The 22,767-nt window shown below is 36.6% G+C and overlaps 1 protein-coding gene across 9 annotated transcripts in view; it reads left to right on the top strand.

Annotated features, from left to right (window-relative positions):
• Window positions 1–22,767, top strand: part of PPARGC1B (PPARG coactivator 1 beta) — a 141,173-nt gene that overhangs the window by 22,258 nt on the left and 96,148 nt on the right. Inside the window, exon 2 of one of the 9 annotated variants that reach the window (XM_088133639.1) lies at window positions 3,108–3,224. The exons of the other annotated variants lie outside the window; for them this stretch is intronic. Coding sequence (XP_087989765.1) covers window positions 3,108–3,224 — 117 coding nt within the window. The remainder of the gene's footprint in view (window positions 1–3,107; window positions 3,225–22,767) is intronic. 9 annotated transcript variants of the gene reach the window in all.

Below are 22,767 nucleotides of genomic sequence, written 5' to 3'. Positions count from 1 at the left end.
CTGCTGAATGAAAAGAATAAAAGAGAAGCTGGAATCAAAATCAGAATTTTATTTTCTTTGTATTGCATCTGAATATTTTTCTCCCACTGGCAGTCATCACGAAACAATTCACTCATCAGATGAATGATATTTTGTTTGATCCAGGTATACAGGTATTGATACAGGTATTCATGAAAAAAAAAGACCTGAAGAATTCTTTCCTAAAGCTATACATATGTATATATAGTATTCAGGTCGGAAGCAAGATTGACAGGTTGTGGAAAACTAATACACAGATGCAATTGGAAAGGTAAACATTTATCAACAACTCCTGTTTCCTTCCACCAACCCCCAATAAATATTGAAGATTTGAGGATTGGTAGCTGGGAAATCACCTTCAAAAGTGGAAAAATAACAATTGAAATGAAAATTGTCTATGTGATAGGCTTTGTCCCATTTCTGAATCTGATCGAAAACAAACAATCCAGTTAGATAATGGTTGGTGACTCTTTTTAACTGGCGACTCTTCTTGGAGCAGCAGCACTTGATTGACAAGGTTTGGCTTAAAGGATCCTTGGTCTCTTTCAGTTTTTTCAGTTTAACTCTGAGTAGTTCAAAACACTCCTGCTAAGCCATGATCAGAGGGCAAGAAAAGTGTATGAAGAAAAGCTGTTCCTTCTGTTTAACAGAAGAAACAGAAGCATTTTGAGGCAATTGTGAAGCATCTGAAAGGAAACATTGCCCCCTTATCAAATGTTCCAACTGATTCCTTGTGGCTTTTTTGTTCTGTCTGCTTCTGTCCGTTACTATGAATGATTCAGTACTGTTCCCCTTTCCCATTAGTTCATTCTTCGTTTATTGTTTGAGGACTGAACTGGCAGCATCTTTATTTGTTCATTGCTTTGACTTTTGAGACAAGGTTTTAGCGATGTCAGTTTCTCACTTCCCAATAGCTGCTTCAGTTAGTTAATTTATTTATTTGATTTACATGGCTGCCTGTCTCACAACAATAGCTCTGGGCAGCATATAAGGATTAAAACAACAACCTTAACTTTGTTAACATGGTGTAACATTGAAGTTAAGTCTAAAAACTGGCATTGGCATATCATGATATGTGTGTGACTAAGAAGATTTGTTTACTTATGTTTTAGAAACATGGCACACACATCTGCTGTCCAGTAAGCTATTTGCAGCCCCTAATGCACTAGGATATTGGTGGCTCCCTAGCCTCAATCACTGATTCTCAACCTGGATATTGCACTCATGTCTGGTTCTCCATCAGTCTTACAAACATATTATATTATGTTGACCATGTACACACACAGTCACACAGAGAGAAACATTCTTTACCTCATCAAAATGTGAGAAACAGGATCAAAACCCATTAATTTTGAGGGAGAACAGGATTAAATATAAGGACATAAAAAGTGCAATATTGGACAAGACCAAAACCCTATTTTGTCCAGAATTCTGCCACCACCCAGCATAACAGATGGCTATGGGAAGCCCATAAGCAGGGCATGAATACAACTGTATTGTCTCTCTTGTGTTCTCCAGCAGCTGGTACAAGCAATAATATATAACCTTCCTGAAGAGTAGCAATCAGTAGCCTTATCCTCCATGAATTTATCTGATTTTCTTTTAAATGCTCAAAGTGGTAGTACATTTTGTGGTAGTGAATTCTGTGGTTCAGCCATGCCAGAGGTGGTCAATATTTGGTCCCAAGGCTGCATTTTGTTACAGATTATAAATTGCTGACTCCACCTGTGCGTTTATGCATTCATACATTTTCTTTTGCCCACTTTATTCACATATTCTCTGCCCATTCACGTACCTGTTCACAGCGTTGCTTAATAGGGGAATCCTTGCTACCTCTTCCCCGTGATCTTGCTGCTGCAGATTCCCAGCATCTAGTTGTACTTCTTCTAGCTTTATTATATTTTTTTCTGAGGGCCAGAGCTGTATATAGTATTCCAAATATGGTCACATGTCTGCTGATTTTAAGAGTTTTATTACTATTTTTTTTCTTAATGATTCCCAAATTGGACTCATATTTTTTTCACAGCAATATAGTTTTCATCAATCTATGATGATCAAAGATCCTTTGCCAATTTCTCATCATCAGCTTAGACCTTCATCACTGTGTAAATATGAGAAATTGATAATTTTTGGGGGGCTCAATCTGATTGGCAGTGGAAAGAGTGGTATCATATAGTTGGTGCAATCATAAGAGCAGCAGTTCACCTCAGTATGATGAATTCCAGGGTACACTAAATAACCAGCAGGTATGATATTTGACAATAAAAAGAAAAGGCAAAACGAGTGCCCTGATATTTGGGACACTGAACACATTAAAGTATGTTTAGTTCAGTTAATGGAGAGGATAAAATATAGTTTGCCCTTGGAGTCACCTGATTTACTAAATAAATAAATGCACACAATAGTAAGGCAAATGAGTGTAACTTCTATTAGGGATGGCTTCCCAGGCTGTTTGCAAATATTCTGTTTTTCAATTGTTGGCTGAATAGTATAGTGGTGACAGCACATGAAAAAAGCTTATCTGTGAACAAAAATAGTTTGCTTCTTTGTTTATAAGCAGTATTTGTTTCTTTGCAGTAATTTAGGTAGGCATAGCAATTGATGTTTCAGTTCATGAGATCATTCACTGCCTAATTGCTGCCCAAAGTCTTAAAAGGGTAGTGTTATGCTTCCAGGCTGTTGGGATTGTTTACAAATATTGTAAATAAATAAATAAAAATTAAGTTAATAAATAGAACAATCTAAAATGAAAATGACGTCATCGTAAATAAGTAAAACCACTGTCAATAAAAATCAATGAAGTGGATTTCAAGATAATAAAAGTTCTTAGAAACTATGTTGGAAAGAATAAGATCTTCATCTGGTACCAGACAGATTATAATGAAGGCCCCAGGCAGGCCTGTTTAAAATGGGAATTTATAACTAAAGTATCACCACTGAAAATGCCTGTCCTTATTAGTTAGTTACTACAGTTCATTTGACTGGGGCATCTGAGAATAAGGCTATGTAGTCAAGTGACCCAATACTGATTTATTCAGTTTCTCTACTGATTGTAACACTAATTCTATTACTCTTTTCTCCTTATGCAGCAAACTCTGAAGGTAGAACATATGAGACAAATTTTCCTCAACTATATGGCACCTCCCTCACTGGAAGTTTTTAACAAGGGCCAGAGGCACCCAAGAGAAAGAGAAAGAGATTCTGTGGTATGATGCACATAAACACCATACACCATGAACCAGGAAGATAGTTTAGCTGAAGGGTAGTGTTATGCTTCCAGGCTGTTGAGTTAATCACAGTGTGTAGGTGTGTAAATCTAGCAAACATATCTGTGAAATAATGTGCAGACACAATACTTACATTTCTGTGAAATTAAAGCAGATGGACTTTGGAGGCCTTAGAGGTACCTGTTGGATTTCCTGTGCAAATCGCTGTGAGGGAAGAAAGCTTCATCTGCAGAGGCTGCACCATAGTACCAAATTATGACTTGAGGATTGTGTTACTCCATGATAGTTAGGACTTACTCAGGTGTGCAACAGAATGTCAAAAGCAGTGATGGGAAATTCTTCTCCCTCTAGCTTTTGGAATTACCTCAAGAAAAAGGGCCTGTTCACCAACTCCCTCAAAACTCAGGAAATAACTGACTTTGGTCCCTTTCACACCCCCTTGATTTTCCAAATCTGTTCTTTCTGTCTCCCACTGACCTTTGTCCTGTTTGTCATCTGCCCAATAGCTTGTAAGCTGGAGAAAATCTTGGGAGTCACAATATTTAATTAATAACCAAGGCAAGTATGATTATTTGCCATGTTTCATATCATAAGCCAAAGAATGTTAAAGCTTGATGACACTCCTAGTAGTAAGGATATATCAACAAGAAACTCCAAGTCCAACTTACTAGTAAGTCTTCTCATGAAACCTGAATTATATGGTGAATGAATTTCTTTTGAAATACCCAAACTGTTGCCCATTTTCTCTGCCACTCTTTCATTGTTTCTCATATTTTTCTTTTCTTGTTGGATTATGGTTCCTGGGTTTCTCCAGTTTCAAAAATGGGAGCAAGTAGTTGTTGCTTCTTTGTTTGTGCTCAGAGGCAGCAAAAGTCACTGTTGCTCTAAGTCCCCCTTCCTTCCAGGGCCTGGTATATGATAAGGCTTTTGAAACTCAGAGAAAGAAGTTTGTTATCTCAGCTCACATTGTTTTTTAGACACTCAGAAATGGTGTGAGAGATTCTGGATGTTTGTCTCTCACCTAGTATGAATCAAGAAGCAAAAGATTCCTTCAACCAATCACTCTGTGTGTGCTAGATGAATCAGGGAAGTGTGCAGAATGATCTTAAATATTAGTTTGCTATCAAAATGTATAGACCTCTGCTGTTAAATTAAAAGGTAGATAATACTTGAAGATAGAGAATTTTACCCTTTTGAACAAATTGATGTTTGCTTGTTTCCTATGACTGAAAATTCCATGATTTTATCAAAATTGGCAGTATTAGAAGCAGAAGGGAAAGTAGAAACCAGTCAGTACTGAAATGGGAAATTTGACAGTTTTTAGGTTCTCTAAAATTTGTCATAAGCCATAAATATAAGTACTACCCATGAGTTGAAGAAGTCCTGCTCTGTATTGTAATTGCTGTGTGTATCATCTGTGAACAGATGATTTATTATTTACCCCTCTATTCCCCATTTTCCATAGTTTTGCATAACTAGAAATGACAGTTGTTACATCTGAACCTTTCCTCCTTTTATAGAAGAGATCATTGATTACTTTTCAAAGGTGTGCTCTCTTATCTTACTGTTTTAACTTTTTCTGTAGCTATTAGTGTTTGAAAAATGGCTATTTTCTTCTGCTCTTAATGATTTTGGTGAGGTTAATAAGACTTTCATGACCATAACATACATAGTCAGTTTAACTGGAGACTAGAAATGGGATTGTGAAGGATAGGGCAAGTAAGTCAGAAATTGCTTATTTCCTTACTAAAGTCAATGAAGTTAGATTTAAACCAAAGTATAGAACTTGAGAAAAATGGCAACACGTTCAGTGTGTGGCCTTGAAGCACTTGAAAATGTCCATGGGATTTTAATTTCATTTGCCAAAGATAATTCAACATCTTTCTCGCAGATAGTATGTCTCTTTGGAGTAGTCACATGTTACTAATATTCAGAAGAGCAATATTTTCTTACTGGAGAAATATATTGCTCTCCCTTCAATACCTTGTTTCCTTCTTCAGTGAGCATAGCTTTTATTATATGGATAGCTGAGTAGAAACAGGCAGCTGCTTATGTGCCTGAACCAAATGTAAGTTGCAAATAAGGGACAAAATTATGACGGGTGAATTTCAGTTGAGGTTTTGGGCAGGATATGTCATTGAGATTGATGTCCAATGCTGGAAACTGGATGTTGGGAGAATACAGTTCTGCTATTTCTTCTGAAACTCAAAGTGTCCTTCTGGAGTGTCTGGTAGGATTAGGTATTGAGGACACCACTTTGCAATGGTTCTGGTCTCTCCTTTTAAGCTGTGTTCAGAAGGTGATACTAGGGGAATTGCTGATTGGCAGCTAGTCAGACAGCTTATCCCTCACACTGTTCAAATCTACTTGAAACATCCCCATGGGAAGTATTAAGGAGTTTTGGAATGAGATGCTGTCAGTATGCTGATAATATCCAGTTCTGTTGCTCTTTACTATCCAACTGTAAGGAGTTAGTTGGTACCCTTGAACATTGTACAAGTTTGATAATAAGCTAGATGAAATAGAACAAGCTGCAGTTAAATTCAGACAAGGCTGGTCATGGATTAAGATTAGCTTGTTTTGAAGAGGGTTGCATTCCTGATGATATGAAATCCCAGTTGCTTAATGTAAGAGAAGTTGCTCCTTGATCTACAGCTGTTGCTGAATTTAAAGATGATAGTTATGGTGAGGAGTGGTTATCCACAATTATGGCTGGTGTGTTAGTATGGCCCTTCCTGAGGTAATTGTGATTGGTAGCAGTTGGTCAGTCTTGGTTGTATCCTGTCTTGATTATTGCAGGGAGGCTTTCCTTACGAAATACCTGGAATTTGAAATTGGTGCAAAATGCAGAACTAATTAATTAATTGCTAATTAATATATTGCATGACGTCTTTACTGAAATCTGCAGTGGATGCCAATTGCTTACTGGGCACAATTTTAGATATTGGTGTAAGTGTCACGTGGCTTTGGCCTGATTACCTGAGTGACTGCTTTGTGATGAACCTATCTAGCATTAAGAGCTACAGAGAAGGCTCCTCTGAAGATGCTCCAGCCATCAGCAACTTGGTTATTTACTTGCATAAGGTTTTCTCCTGTGTTGCTCCCAGCCTATGGAATGTACTACCACAGGAGTTGGATTTGGCTCTCATTCTCTCAGCAGTTAGAAAATCTGTAGCAATGTATTTGATAGATTTTTAATTGATAATCGATTTTGGAACTAATTTTAATTTATTTTTCAACTTAAATAAATGAAAACTTAATCACCTTAAGTATTCGCTTTAGTAGAAAGGTGTCTATAAATTGAATGATTGACCAATCAGTCAATAAATAAAGCAGTATCTTTTCCTTCTGTGAATCAATTAGAGTCTTGTAGCAGAGATGACTTTTTTGTAAATTGCTGATTCAGCATTTATGATGCCTGTTGTCCTTTGTTTATCTTTTTAAAAAAAAAGATTACGTTAGGTTTTTTTCATTTACTTCATGGTAAGTTTTTCCTTTAGTGATATTTTTATGCTCATTGCTGGAGGAACTATTCCATAAATGCCACAGAAGGCATGCTATTGCAGTTGGGTGGTGCTAATTTGACATATATGCTCTTGGCTTTGGCCCAGGACCTCTGGCTAACCATTTTCTTTGGAGAGAAGCTTCATTTAATTTTGCATATGTGCCAGTGCAGCAAGAACAACTGGCAAAAGGCATACTTTGTGCTGCCTGCAATTCTACAACTATCTATCTGCATGCGTGTATATATAGAGATACCTTCCTTTGTGGCGCAGATATTCCAGCTCAGGCTTTCCTGATTTAGATTCTGTTCTTTAGCCAAGCTGCTTGAAGTGCTAGCTGATCGGTCTTGTGATTTGGTCTCTGGCTGACCGGAGTGTGCACAGGATAAGGTTTGCTCTGTGTTTTCCACAGGGATGCAGAAGATCCCTTGGTTACTGGACTGTTTAGCTCTGTGATATTCCTGTTGTTGCCTTTTAAAGGCATTGGTCTGTTAGTAAAGGAAAATATATTCAGAGGTTTGCTTTGCATGGCCTGTTGGCCCCTATGAAGTATTCTCTCTACACACAAACACACTACCCTCTTTCTCTGTTTATGGCCTGATTACACCCCAAGTAAAGAATTGCTGCAGTATATTTACCAGCAGCATCATGTACCAGTGCTACTGAACTACATAGCTTATGCGTGCGAAAAAACAGACTGGACTCACTGAGTGTATTATTCTGTGATTCTGTCTTGAGGTGAGTTCTCACTAGCACAGTCACTCTATTCAGTGATGGTTGACTTTTGTCCTTTTTCTGAGTGGATTCATATGAACAATCTAAAATAGCTTTCCTAAGTCTGGTGCTTTTTATTTAATAAACATACAAACAAAAGTAATAGTTGTAGAAGCAATAATGGATAAATGAAGAAAACATATCAAAATTATCTTTTGATATTACACAAGTGTTTACATATCATATGGTCTGGATTAATAATAAACTGTGTAATATAAATAATGTAAAATAATAGCAATAAATGCCTGAAAGATGAAACAATTCATTTTTTTAAATGAGATTGGCTAAGTCATCTTTCTTTCTTTTGAAAAAAGACCCGTTCAAATCAGAACAGGAAACATATATCACAGCAATTCACTATTGCACTTCACTTGTAGTTTTGGCCTTTCAATGTTATACAACCGTTCTTTTGGCTATCACCATGTACAATAAATACTTTTTTATTCCTTGATAAATTCCAAAGTCTGGGTATACAGCCAAGTAGAACGTACACGTTTCTGACAAGCACTGATCATTATAAAGTTATGTTAACAATTCTATGACAAAAATATAGCAATAGCAGGATAACCCAATTTATGTGAATGGATGTTCTAGCTCCTACATTGCATTTCTAGTGCCTGTAATCTCTCTAATTGAGTGACACTCCAAGATATCTAGTATTCACAAAACAAAATGTTCTATTAACTACATTTTAATATAAAAAGATTAGTTTTATAGTTTTTTAAAAACCTGCCACTGGTTTATGTAATAAGAGATTTAAGCTCGTTATTCCAAAGGTCACATAGATAACTAATATCAATTTCATCTATTTTAACTTCTTAGCCTCAGTTCATTCTCCCAAGACTTTTAACAAATATAGAATTTCAGAGGCAGCAATGGTATCAGGATCAAAGAGACCAAATAACTAATACTTAAAATTCAATTAACAGTCTCAGAAGCACTTTTCCTGAGTTTTGAGGTCTACTAAACTTTAAAAAGAGCTTTCAGCAGTTCCAAAGTGATAATATGAAACCCAATTTACTCCCCCACCCAGATTGACTAGCTATCCCTAAATTGGGGTTGTCCCAAAAAGATGATCATGGGTAAAGGTGTCTCTTCTGCAAAATGATAATACTATAGCTATATTGTTTGGTGATTATAGGAATTTCTAACAGATCTGGAGGGCATTGAGTTTGGAGAAGGCTGATATAGAGTACTTACCATAAAAACACGTACAAATTTAATTTAAATTTAAAATGCAGAATTTAATTTATGTCGTGGGTCACTTCCAGCATCTGTTGTCAAGAGCAGGGGTCAAATCAGGAACATGTCAAATAAATATAGATAAAAATGTCCCTGAATTAGAATAGAGTGCATGTTCCTCACCACTTAATAAGTAGATAGGACTTTATATATGAAGAATTGGGGGAAGACCTATTAGCTCAGATGGATGTGCCCCTGGCATTTTTATGTTATCGTAGAAATTAAGTAGTGTGATCATAATCTCTTAGATCCTGTTTTCTTATGCTGTGTTCTTTTCCATATGTAGCACATTAACAGATGTAAGCGCTGAGGACATACCTTCTTTCTCAATAGACTTTCTGAGCAGAGAGGTTAAGTAAGTCTTATGCAATCGGAATCCATCATGCGTACAGTGTATTAAATAGAGCAATAAGCTTTTTATGAGGTCTATTTCCACACTTGGATCTGGGATTTAATGCATGGTTGCTTAGAGAGACTGAGGATTTCAGAGGTCAGCAGTGCAAATTGCAAGGCTGAGAGCTGCTTAGGACAAGTAGGGCCAGAGGTTACCCACATATGCTAAGGGAAATAAGCCAATCAACTGATGAACCAGTTGGAATCTCTCTTGCAGGGATCAGACTGTAAGCTTTTAACTATATGAATTTACAGTGAACAGGGACATGTCTGTTGTATCATTCAGAAGGTGATCAGAAGGATGAAGTTAGAGAGGAAGCCCTTTTCACATCAATTCTAGGCTGTGTTCAGTAAATTATGCAGCCTTTGGAGTGGTAGTGTGGGACTGCGGTAGTTTCTGAAGTCATGGATTGTGGGGGAAATGCCACATAGCCTGATTTTTGCCTACAGGCAAGCATGTCTGTAAATGTCAGTTTGTTAACAGATTTGCGTGGGAGGCTGTAGGTTAATGTAAGGAAATAGGATACTTATGTGAATGTGAGGTCTACTTTAGAGCCCTGCATTTGGAGACGCTGAACCATAGGTATATGTAACATATAAACTTTATATTGATTTAACAGACCTTCCAAGTATGGCTTATCTCATAAGCGTTCCTTGTGTTAGAAATACCAGATTCTGGTACACCTTTCCTTGATTTCCTCCAGACTAGATTTCTTTTTGAAGAAATCTTTCCCTAAGGACAAATATGTTTGACTATCTTTTGTGATTGGTCATATACCAAAAATTCAGCAGAATGAATTGTGATTAGGGATTACCTTGTTCAAGGGTGTAGTCAGGCAAGTGTGCATTAGGGAATAGAATTGTCATATTATAACTATCTGTAGAGTTCCAAGAACCATGTTTACTGTAAATCTGTAATTTATATATTATAAAAATATGTGGTATTCCTTGCTTAAGCCTGTTTGTATGCTAAGACAAAACACAGTAAAAAGCAACCATTGATCATCCCTTATGTAGCTCTGGTGAAAAGAAGGCACAATAGAAGCTATTTTTTTGAGGGCAGACTTAGTATATTTGGTTCATCAGGAAAAGGACTGGTCTTTAAAAACATACAAAGCTCCAAAAGTCATTTAACTTAAAAAAAAAAAGTCTGTTCTGAGTTAATTCCTCTATCTGTCCTCTATCTCTAGGGATGCATGAAAGAAGCTGTATGTTGCACAGCTATAACGAACTTATTTGTGCCATTTAATGTATATATTTCTCTGCCTTCCAAAACAGTATACAGGTAGTCCTCATTTAGTGACTCCAATTGGTTCTGATGACTCGATTGTTTAGCAAAATGGTTGCTAAGTGAACATGTGACAGAGAGAGAGAAAGATCTGCCAAGATCACTGGCTGCTGTCATCTCATTCAGATAAAGTTCTCTCATACAGTGTCCTGTGCCTGAACTGCTTTATTTTCTTTTTTCTTTTTGCCCATCCCTTGGTGGAGAGATTGCTTAAACAAACTATTTTGTACTGAGCTGCTTTTCTGTGCAAGCCAGTGCACTAAAAAGTGCTAACCACAAGTTAACAAGCTCAGCTCTCTGACCTTACTTAGTTGATAAGACCCCTGTGGCTGCACTGTTCCCTGAAACTGACCAAACTTTAATCAGTTTCATACTGAAGGCTTTTGTCCTAAATGCAGGTAATGGTCAGAAAATGAATTTTTAAGTACCATTTATTACCATCATATTTGTGAATGGTTGCTATCCAAGACAGTTGCTAAACAAGGACTACCTGTACATGGTTTTCCTTTTCCAACTTTTCTGCACAACAGTCCTATGAGGTAGGATGAGATTAAAAGAAAGTGACTGGCCCTAGCACATGCATCAGTCAATGCCTAACCCAGTGATGCCGTGCTGGCTGTCACATAGCTCAAGAGAATACTGAGTTAGCACTTCTTAGAAATAAGTATAAAAATATCAGAAAAACAGCCAGATAGATCTTCAACATCCTTTTCAGTGAGCCTTTTCCAAAATTCAGAATAACTCCCAATAGAGAAGCTGACAAAAAGTAAAATTGCTCTGTGATCCGCTCAGTGTAGACTCTTAGGCATATCCCAGTCACTTCCCCCCCCCCAATTCCTCTTCTTTCCTTACTTTCCTTGACAATCCTCAGCTGTCTTGTGAGAAGTGATGATGTTGTCATGGCAACCAACATGGCTGCAATCTTGTTATGCTGCTCCCATGCAAGACAACCATAATCTAAAAATAATAATCCCTGCTCATTTCTGTGAAGAACCGATCTAGGTTTTGTCACAGGGTATGAAAAGCAGATGTTTAGAAAGCTCTTTTTAAGTGTCCGGTTGAATATTAGAACCTGTAGTTTTGGCAGTCCTTTGGAATGTCAACTTCACCTCATAATGAAGTGGCAAGATGATGAAGATGATGATGATGATGATAATAATACATGATACATTTTCTCCTCACAGAAATGAACAGCAGTTTAGGCATTCTGTCTGCCTGGGATCACTGACAACATTTCCACCTATAAAAGAATCTCAAGGAAGCAACTATTCTTTTTTGGACAGATTATAACAGGAATTTGATTGTAATTTGCTACTACTACACTCTGGTGTTTCGTGAAGTCAAAGTAGGAAGTTCATAGTTCATATGTTGGGATATATTAAAAGAAGTCTGTAGCCTTCATGTATTATTTATTTATTTAGGTTTGGATTTTTTTTAAATAGATGTTCAATTTATCCTGTATGCTTATTTTCACCTTCCCCTGTTGCTGTGTTGACTGTAAAATACTTATATTGTTGTGTCAATCTAAAGTAAGTCCATCAGTATCTAGAATTTGCAAAAGAATTATCTTTCTTGCCTCCCATCCCACTTGCCAGACTAAGTTTTCTCTTTGCCAACATTTTTTTTTCTTAAGCGTGGGAAGCAAATGCTTTAAAAGAACTCTTTATCCAAGTGGGAGCAAGACTGTGTTTTTCAAAATAGGTTTTCTATAAATGATTAATCACATGGTTTTGTTTTATTCTTCATTCTCTCCTTGATGGTGCCATTTTTACTTTCCCTGAGAGAATCATAGTGCTAGGAACATTTTCTGAACTTGTAGGAAGATCAGTGTAACTGAACCAGGGCTTTCTCTAATGTCTTTAGTTGATGTCTTTATTAGACTAGAATTTCCCACGCATTAGTCTATGATCATACAAGTCTCTGATTTTGGAACACCTGAAACAAAAATACGATGTATTGTGTCTACAGGTACAATCACTGGAGCAATCCTGTTCAAACTGGATTATCTCACTGCTGTTCCAAAATCATGAGTTATATTTCCTGTCTCTCAATTGAGACATAGGCAATATTTTGGGGTTGATGGACAGATGTGGAATTTTGAGAGCATGTCATGTTCATGGTCACAAATGACTGTCAAGGTGGCTTCCACGTTCATCAAATGCCAGTTGTGATGAGGAGAATCACAAAACACTGTATACTGGAATGCAAAGTGGTAAAGGTTTTCTTACTCTTTTCTCGAGTCCCTTTCAGTTTGTCTCAACAATCCCAACTTAAGCTTTGTCTTTTCTTTGGGGCAAGTGAATGTGTTTCCAAACAAAGAAACACATTGTAGGGGAGATAGGCGGGAGAGAAATCCAATAAATGAATGAATGAATGAACGAACGAACGAACGAACGAACCAACCAAACACCAGTCACTTTTTGTTTTTATCTTTTAAGAATACTTATATATACAACACATTTGGGCACAGGGCATTCTTGAAAATAAAAAAAATAATTCTGGTTCCTCTTTTTGAAAAAGTAAAAAGGCAGTATGAGGAGCCTGATGATCATTGTACTGTATGGGCATATTGGTGCTTACCAGCCTATTTTAAGAATATTTTCTAGGGAGTAGGTGGTTGTGTGTGTGTGTATGTGTGTGCATTAGATAAAATATATCTAAAATATATGTTAGAGAAAAACACAAAATTGGAATTATTGAGAAAATTATGTTACAAAATTAACATTTCATTTTATAAAAGATTCTTAGATATTGCAGGAATTCGATCTGTGCTGGTTTAAATTATCTCTAAATTTACTTTCAATTCAATTTTTCCTCTGTCATATACTGTATAGAGCAGCCTTTTGAGTCATCAGTTTCACAGCATACAAAGATCTTGACATATTAACAGGTGTATCCAAGAAACAAAGTTTTTCTTAGTTATACCCAATGCTTAACATGTGCCAACTTTTTTTTCATTTCTGTACAGATCTCATGGCCAGGTTCTGGGCATATTCATCCATAAATGAATCCCAAGCTTGCGTAGAATCACAGCATAAAGGTTGTAAGAGTTTTCTTAAGCTTTGCATCTCCTACCTCTGTGCTATTAGATGTCCCAGGGAAAGTGTTTTCCCATCATGAATCATGCAAATGGTTGTGCTGTAGTAATATAAGAAAAGCCAGAGTACATTGGGGGTGGGGAGAGAAGAAAGGTAAAAGGAGGCTAGGCTGTGATACACATACTGTACATCTGTGTCTTCCAACACAGGAATGGCCAAGGCAATTCAGGAGGAATGCCCTGCAGAAGTTACTGTTGCTGTCCTCAAAATCTTCTGTCTCAGACAGTTACCTCGTCTGTCAAATGTGGGGTCAGATATGCTAGTTGTAGAAAAGATTCTTATAAAAGGAAGTATGTGTGTACATGTATGTATGTAATGATCTGCCATATGGCAATACTACAATCTAAAATTCGCAAGCACAATTAGAATGCAGATGCACTACTTCACTTTGTTAAACATCAGATTTACCAGGACTCATTTAGGCAGAACTTTCTGCAGTACAAGCTCATGAAGGTATTTGTATTTATGCAAAGTATATGTATTTGCATATTAGAATATGAATATTTTGCCTGTGAAAGAACATGTGCACTCAGATATGCAAGCAGCAGCATGTATATATATTTCCCTGTTTCTATCAGTGTGTGTTGTAATGTTCTTGCTGTTGCCAGTAATAGTTTGCAGCATGATTTAATGAACAGCTTTGGGAATTGGTTCCAATTCCATCTTCAATCTGACACTGTAATTAGTGCCACCTGCTTTCTTTCCCTATCCCTTTTCTGTTATTTAGCAATTGAACAAGCAGAGAAGAGCATAGGGTTCTTAGGTAGACTTTTAAAACTGAGGTTCCCATAGGGCAGTGCTTCCCAAACTTTTTCCTTCATTACCCAAAACCTTAGCTTTGAACAGTCGCTGAATGAATGGTCATAACTCGAGAACTACTTGTATTATAAAAACAATATCATTGAATGATCTTTATGTCATTCCAACAAATTACCATTGGTAATTTCATCAATTTTTGTCTTCATAGGAATACTTTGGGAGATTTTCAGATATATTTCAGTACACATGGCAATCTTTAAGTCAATTTAAATGTCCCTGTTGTGATTTGGGTAATGTGTCATTACCCAAATAAAAACCACTTTTACCCAATTTTGGGTAATTTACCCAGGTTTTGGAAGCACCGCCATAGGGCTAAGAAAGGAAATGTGCCTACAGATAATATGGAAGAACTACAGCCTTCATGAGAGGTTTGATAATATGAATTGAATATGCTCTATGCTGAAAAAGCTCTGAAGATAAATGGATTCTTAGGTACCTACTGCAATTTGATGAGCTTAGATTAATGTAAAGTTTGTGTTTTAAGATGCTATCTAAGGGCAAAGGCAGACAAATATAAGCCCCACTTCTGGCTGGAGTCCCCAGAAACTTTCATTGTAATCCCCAGAGCCCTTCCAAATTTGCTATCAAAATCAGTTTTTAATGTGATAGAAAGGGAATCTTTTTAAATACTCTGGGAGGAATCATATTAACTATATTTTATAAATATAGTTTGAAATAATGTCAATTAAGATAATCAAATTTAGTTTTTACCTGATCCAACACGCTTCCTAATCCTGACCTTGCCTACTTTTTGGAATATGTCTCCAAAAGTGTCTTCTAAAAACCAAGTATGACCCTTGGCCAAAAATAAGTAGTAAATCTGTCTTCAGGTTACTGAATTTTAATAAGATACATGACCTCCAAAATTGCTCAAAACTTGCTCATAGGGATGAAGCTCAGAGTCATTACGATAAGATGGGCAACCATATAAATTTAAATAAATAAACAAACAAGGCTCCTTTTTTCCCATACTAAGGTTATTGTTAATGCCAAACATGACAGCGACAAGGAAAACAAACTGGACTGCAGTGCTGGTAGGAAGAGCTGGGAACATTATTGCCATTATACTTCAGTACCTATGGAAGTGGTTTGTGTATGCTAAGTTTTTAAGAAATTTTGGGTATGGCTAACAGTTTCTTAGCATTGGTTCTTGCATTGAGGCACTTGTGAATTCCATAGAATGAGGTTCTCCTTTCCTGCAGAGCTTCAAACAGAGCTGGGTAGCAGCCTTCCTGTGAATGCTGTAGCTTTGAATTTCCTGCACTGAGCAAAATGGGTGGGTGGACAAGATATATAAGTCTTCTCTCCATGATTCTGTAAAGCTCAATATAAAACAAACAGAATAAAACAAAACAGCTATGAAAATATATATTTAAATCACACATTTCCCCAAGAATTGAGTTGTCAGATGTTTATTAGCTTTGCTTCTGTGTCTTTAAAAACAGCAACATGCAGAAGTTGAAATCAAGAAATGTTCACATTTACACACACACACACACACAAACGCACAAACTAAAGGAAACATCAAGCTGTTGAATTTCTCTGTGTTTGGATCTCTATGTTTAGATGCCAGGAGTAACCTATTTCCCCTCATCAAAAGCTGGCAGTCATACTCAAGATTTTAATCATAGTCTCTTCTGATAACTTACCATATATACTAGCAGATGAGCCGAGAATTTTAGGTGCCAAAATATACCCGCAAAATTGCATTAGGCTTATCTGCGGATAGGCTTATCTGTAAGTATATACAGTAATACTTTTTAAAAGTACCTGTATATCCTGTATATGTAAGCCCATCTACGGCTAAGCAGGCCCTCAATTTTTTAACCGAAATACCATGATAAATGCTGCTCAGCTTATCCACAGGTGGTGCATTTTTCATGGTATTTTGGTTAAAAATTTGAGGGTGGGCTTATCTACGAGTATATATAGTATATTCATTTTATCAGGAATGTGAAAATGAAATGTGCTACTGTTGGACAGAAGGATTTACAGGTGTAAATGGTCCATCAATTTACTAGCATCCATTTAAATCTTTGGAACTTTTCTGCCAATATCAGTAGGTAAAAGCCAAAAGCCTATGCTTAATTACAAGAAATGCCTCACTGGATTCAGTAGACTTAAACTTACATAGATGCTAAAATTGCACTATTAAAAAAAAAACCCTCCTGGATCTCAATAATTCTTAATTATTTCTTAGATTTTTGCACTGTCAACTCTTTTTATACTGAGGTTTTACAATTTTCCTGGCAATTTTCCAGCACTTAAAAACTGAAATATTTTCTCAACTTTAAACCACATCTCTATTATACTATATTTAATTCATTACCTCAGATCCTTTCCTTGATACTAGTGAAGGACAATTATTTTATCATCTTCTTTATAGTTGTTGTTTGAGCAAGCAAATATGTCATACTCAATTTTTAATATAAAGCAAACTTGTTCTGCACTCACCCAACATCTTTACTGGAAGAAAATAAATATCCAGTAGCTTGTAGCCTCTAGTTCTCTAACAAATAATGTGAGAACAAATTTAGAATCCTTGTTACTTTTGGTACAGACTTATTAGTTGATTGGCCTGTTTTTGCAGAATAAAATACAGTGTATCCACAGCTGCAGATTTGGACTTCATATTAAATGAAGAGTGATTTTAATTATGTGCTGGATTTGAATTCTCATCTTTTGGTATTGCAAAAGTTCAACAATAATAATGAAATTAGGGCTACTATCTCTGGCCTTCATAATTTTTATAGATATATATGTATTTGTAAATATATGTCCTGTACATTTTTGTTTTTCTAGTTTTATTTTTTTTATAGCTTTATGCATTCTTTATTTCTTTTTCTTTTTGTTTGTTTTTAGAAAAAAATGACCTGCAAAATTCTGGCCACAAGAGTCATAGAAAACTCTTTCCTGCCATCTAATGATGATCCAGATTTTTTTACAACCCTACTGAAATGGGTTTGAGGTATTGTTCTGGTTTGAGATCCCTATTGCATAATTGCCAGATGTTTTTCTTGGTAGTTCTATACCATGCAGAAATTCAGGTGCTAATTTTTCACAGATATCAAATAATTTTTTATCAGAATAACTCTTAGTTAAGGCATAGGTACTAAAGTAGGCTTACCAGATTGTACCAGTGCTTTCCTTCCCTGTTTCCTTTTGATCAGAAACATTTGGAAATTTGGGTGTGTGTATATGAATGAGTGAGGACAAGCAGGGACAAGGTCAGACAGGCACTGAATAGCAGCTAGTCATGTGAGGCCAACTGTAGTCTTGTTACAACCTAGTAAAATATTAGCACTGTACATTGTAAAACTCTTGAACTTTCACCTAGAACCAGTTGCTCTTTACTCTGTAGGAACATGCAAAACTCAAAAGTATAGCAGAGTTTGAAAAACAAGTAAAAACAAATAAAAGATGAAAGATTTGCATGCTGGGAAACCGTTTTTTTTTGTAATGCGTTCTGTTCCTTCCATGACTGACATTCAGACATTGTAGAAGTGATTGTGACATCTTTTTCAGAAGCCTTGCTGTTTAAAGAATATGAGAATTTGCAAAAAGTGAATGAAAAAGCAGACACATTGAAGGTGCAAAAGTAGTTCATTATTTCTGCAGTGGATAAATTACTCACCCAGTGTGGATATGCCTTCCAGGATAGGAATGTTTGTTCCCAGTCTGAGTATGTTGGATAGGCAAATGGGATGTGACAGCTTCAAAGGCTGACCAATGCTGAAAACATGAATGGTGTTGGGGATTGCCTTTAGTATTCCTTATGTTTGTAGGTACATTAGAACTCCTGTTTTTGTTTTTTTTTAAATGTGCTTCTGATCCTGGTTGGAACAATCTGACCACTATAGAGATGATCTCTTTGGACACCTCAAGAGCTGTTCCCCAAGGAATTTCTCTTTGCCATCTGTCTGTCTGCTCTCTGCTTACAGACTCATCACCATTTTAACACAGCTAAAGCTAAGCTGTTCAGTCTTGCTCCCATTCCTTTTACAGTATGGGCTGCTTGTCTAAGGAAGTTCAGTAATCTCTTCTGTCCCATTTCTTTCCTTCTTTGGTTGTCCTGATTGCTTGATGCCCTGGCACCTATTCTCTCTTTCCATTGTCTGCATCTAAGGCTATCCCTTCCATTTCAAACAGAAATAAAAGCAGTAGGAAAGGAAATGGATCCCAACAAGTGTTTATCAACAGTGTAGTTCTGCCAGTCTCTGGACTATAACTGGAGACCAACAAGGAAGATAGAGGCTTTCTCTATTATTGATATAAGCTTGGTTGCCAGCACTTAAGATAGATGCCAAATGGCTGCCTAACTGGCATTTCAGGTTCAGAAAACAGAAGATTTTTACTGTGATATTATCCGAGCCCCCTGCTGCCACCATTAAATAAGATTTGGCTCAAAGCTTACAGTAACTGAGAACTATCTTCCATTGTGATATCATCAGCAGAAAAATGAAATAGGACTCAAACTGTCTTTTTTGTTTGGCAAATCTGTATGCAGAATATCATATAAATATGGCAGTTAAGTAAGTCCTGTTGAACAGTGATGCTTCTGAATAAAAATAGAGATATATAGATTTGGGTTGTAAGATACTCTTTTTATTCCTCAGAGCCTACAGAATAAATAAATTACTTGCCTGCATTTTATGCATAAGAAGGACTTCTTTGCAGAAGTAGTAGTCTTAGCTTCTCTCTGACCAGCAGAAACAAATCTTTATCATCCTGCTCACTTATCTGGCAAGAATTCCATGTGCTCATCTGCTTGGAATTTCTGGTTTTTAGTCATGATCATGGTGCAGGTTCAATATAACTTCCCAGAATTTTTCATAATCAAGAGTCTACTGTGAGAGAACGGGCCAGGTGACTGGCCTTTTCTGTGATAACCCCATGTCCTCTGGAACACTCTTCCCCTGTAGGTACATGTGGCCCTTAGACTCCTAATAATAAAATATAAGCAATTGAAATCAATATTATTCTCACAATACTTCAGCTCAGGTTGATTCATTTGAGGCCTTCATCTTTGGTACCTTAATTAGTTATTTATATTTTATTTATTTTGTTCAGGTATTTTACTGTTTCTGTTATATTTTTGTTTCTTAGTTGTGTACTGCCCAGAGGCCTTTGGGATTAGAATGAGTTACAAATGCCATTAAATAAATAAATTGATGAATAAATAGTTATTAAGCAAAAAAGTATTTCACCATCATATAAAACAATTGTTTATTTTTTGGTTAATAAAATCATAAATATTCATAACCTTATGAAAATTGAACAAATGAGGTGGTTGGAGAGATTAAAATAGAGAAATAAAGTAATTTGGGTTCTGTGAATGGGCTGGAGATAAACAGGATGTTATTACTATATTCCAATTCCTGGTACCCAATAACTTTCTAGTTGCTCACTCAGTCTGAAGCTCAGCAATTATAATCTTTTCTGCATCAGGAAATTATTCAACTCTATTTCAACTGAGGGATATAGAGAGCCAGTTTGGTGTAGTAGTTAAGGTGCTGGTCTAGAAATCAGGAGACTTTGAGTTCTAGGCCTCCCTTAGAAGTGAAAGCCAGCTGGGTCACTCTCAGCCCAACCCATCTCACAGGGTTGTCGCTGTGGAGAAAATAGGAGGCAGGAGTACTGTATTAGGTATGTTTGCTACGTGTGTGTGTGTGTGTTTGTATGAAAGCAGGATAAAAATATGATGATGATGATGATGAAGAAACATGTAGAAAGGACCCTTAGCATTCCTAGCCTTTCACAACGCTGCAAAAGGTGTAAATATTTAAACCAGATCAAGAACAATGGGAGTGATACTTTCCCCCCAGGAAACAAGGCAGCAGATTATTTCTTTTCAATTCTGCACTGCCAGTCTGCACTTGGAAAGGCTTTAGGAACTGTTGGAATATTCTGATTAAACATCTGCCCATACCCATTGAAAAAAAGAGGAGATGCTCTGGTGTTGAGCTTGATCCTTGATGACTACATTTACACATCCATGCTTTTTTCTTGGCTATAGTGCAGAGAAGATTTGCTCTAATTTCTTCCAGGATGTGTTTTTTAAAATCTCCTAGTCTAGTTTAACAACTCTGGGTTTTCTTAGTGATCTCCCATCTAAGTACTAACCGCATCCAGCCCTACATATTTTCTGACCCCAAATAAGATTGGGCAAATGCTTGTCCTGCTGAGATTGCCCATACATTTACTCAGAGATACATCCCTTTGGACATGGAGTTTACCGTCTAAAAAGCATGTTTAGGTTTTTGGCTTGATTGTGATTTACAACAATTATTTCAAAAAGACAATATTTTGGTGTGGTTTTTAAACATTAAAAGCAGCCTAAACACAAAATATTTCCTGGGTAATCATAATTTGATAGCTTTCAACAGGTTTCCTTGTAGATATTTTAGTAACTTAAGTAATTTTGTTTTAAGAGATACGCATTTTTTAAAATTAAAAATCTAATCACAAACAAAGCAGAGGTTTGTACTGCTCCTTCTTAGTTAGTTATATAAGTTGCAAACAGCTCAGGAATGCGCTGCCCAGCAGGAGGTCTGTAACCTTCAGAGAATCTTTCAGAAGTGCCTCCTCCATGTGACCTAACCTCCACCTGGAACTAACCAGTGGTGTGAAAAAAGCACAAACTCCAGTGTGGAAGGCTGCCTTGGGTTGTTGGGGGTCATTCTGAACTCAAACAGCTTTAAGGTCTCTGAGGGGGTTTCATTTCAGTGGAGGAGGAAAGCAGTTTCTCTTCATGGTTCAGGACTGAAATGTCACCTTCTGAAATAAAAGAAGATCAGGTTTAGTTTCAGATTGAACTTTTAGCTGAAGCCATATCTTACTTTGCCCTGTAATACATTCTTGCAAGTGAAAGCAACCATAGTTGTAAAAAGGGGCTTGGCCTACATTTTCTGCATATTGTCTTTTGCTTTAAAGGTAGGGAACATGCCCCCAAACTGTTACTTGCCATAGATTCGGAACATAAGTTTTTCATTTTCATTTTAGAATAGCATCAACAAAATGTGACTCTTCAGAAATTCTCTTGTCAGTACAGTGTGGACCAGAAAGGGTTTAACTGCAAACTCTTGGGCTGTGTTTGCATTTGTCAGCGTATACATATTTTATCCTCTTAGCTCCAATCCCTTTTCCTCCTGAAACATCTGGATCCCCAAGTAACCAGCAATGTTTACTTGAAGCCGTGGGATACTTTTTGGAGCATGCATGGCTACATTTTTGCTTTAAGGAGGGAGGAAAGGTGCTAGACAAAATGTGAAGTTCTACTGATTACAGCCAGTTTCCAATGTAGTTTAATTTTGTGAGCTCTACAAATTATTGTTTGTATTTGAAAGTCGTCTCCTCAACCTACCCACAGAGACAGATGAATATTGTTTTTTGTAGCAATTTGGAAACAAGAGCCCATGTGGTATTTGCAGGAATGGTATTTATCCATTGTAAGCACAGTAAGATTCTTCCATGTAGAGGTGAGACAGGTAAGTTGGAACTGACAGTGCCACAAATGTTTACTGCTGTTTGTTTAAAGCCAAATGGCTGTTCTTCTTCTCTCCAGTGCCTCCCTTGATTTTCAGAAGCAACTACTCCTGCTAATTCTAATTTTGATTGTTGTCTTACCATTTTGGGCCAGCATGTATGTTACTTTCAAAGCTCAGTGCTTTGTTACACATCTATCAGAATCTTTTTTTTTTTAATCCACTCCCAAATGTACGATTGTGAAATTGTCCTTCTGGCGGACAGGGGTTACTCAGCTACAGTGATCATCTCACTTCTGTATTCATGTTTGTGATTCAGATTTCATATATGTCTTTTGTTCTGGATGAATTTGTATGGTGACATTACGTCTTTTTTGGCTGTCTTCTTAATTTCTTTGGCTTAGTTTACTGTGTAGACCTATCCCTGTTTTTACTTGCAGTTAATTCTCAGAACTTATATACACCAACATGCATTTATTATGACTTAAATGTTAATGATAACTAAAGGGAATTAATTTTTTACCTTTCCACATTTTAAAAAATGAAAATATTGAAAAATTCCCCATTCCATTCACTAAAACCAGTTGTTAGTTTAGGCATGTTAAGGGGTTAACATTTTTTAAATGTATCTTTTGAACAACACTATCTGCTTAAGTGTGTTGCATAAATATTAACATTAAAACCCAAAATGCATACCATTGAGGAGTTCACTCTGTAAGTCTTGTTTTCACATGTATGCTCTTGTTATAAACTACAAGGGTGTAATAAAAACAAACATTCCCTTATGACTATTAAGTGTTCATAAACCCATATTTAGGGAGGACACCCATAAGCAATATAATGGTTACATGCTACCTTGCTGTTGACTAGTTTGGAAATATGTGCCATTGTCTTTGCAAACAGCTTCCTTAACAATCGCAG

This window comes from Python bivittatus, unplaced genomic scaffold (assembly GCF_059951505.1).
Source record: "Python bivittatus isolate LINGU-HERP-01145 unplaced genomic scaffold, Pbiv_v1 ctg000080_np1212, whole genome shotgun sequence".
NCBI classification, from domain to species: domain Eukaryota; kingdom Metazoa; phylum Chordata; class Lepidosauria; order Squamata; family Pythonidae; genus Python; species Python bivittatus.
Note: the sequence above shows the minus strand (reverse complement) of the source record. Positions and strands in the feature narration are given on the sequence as shown.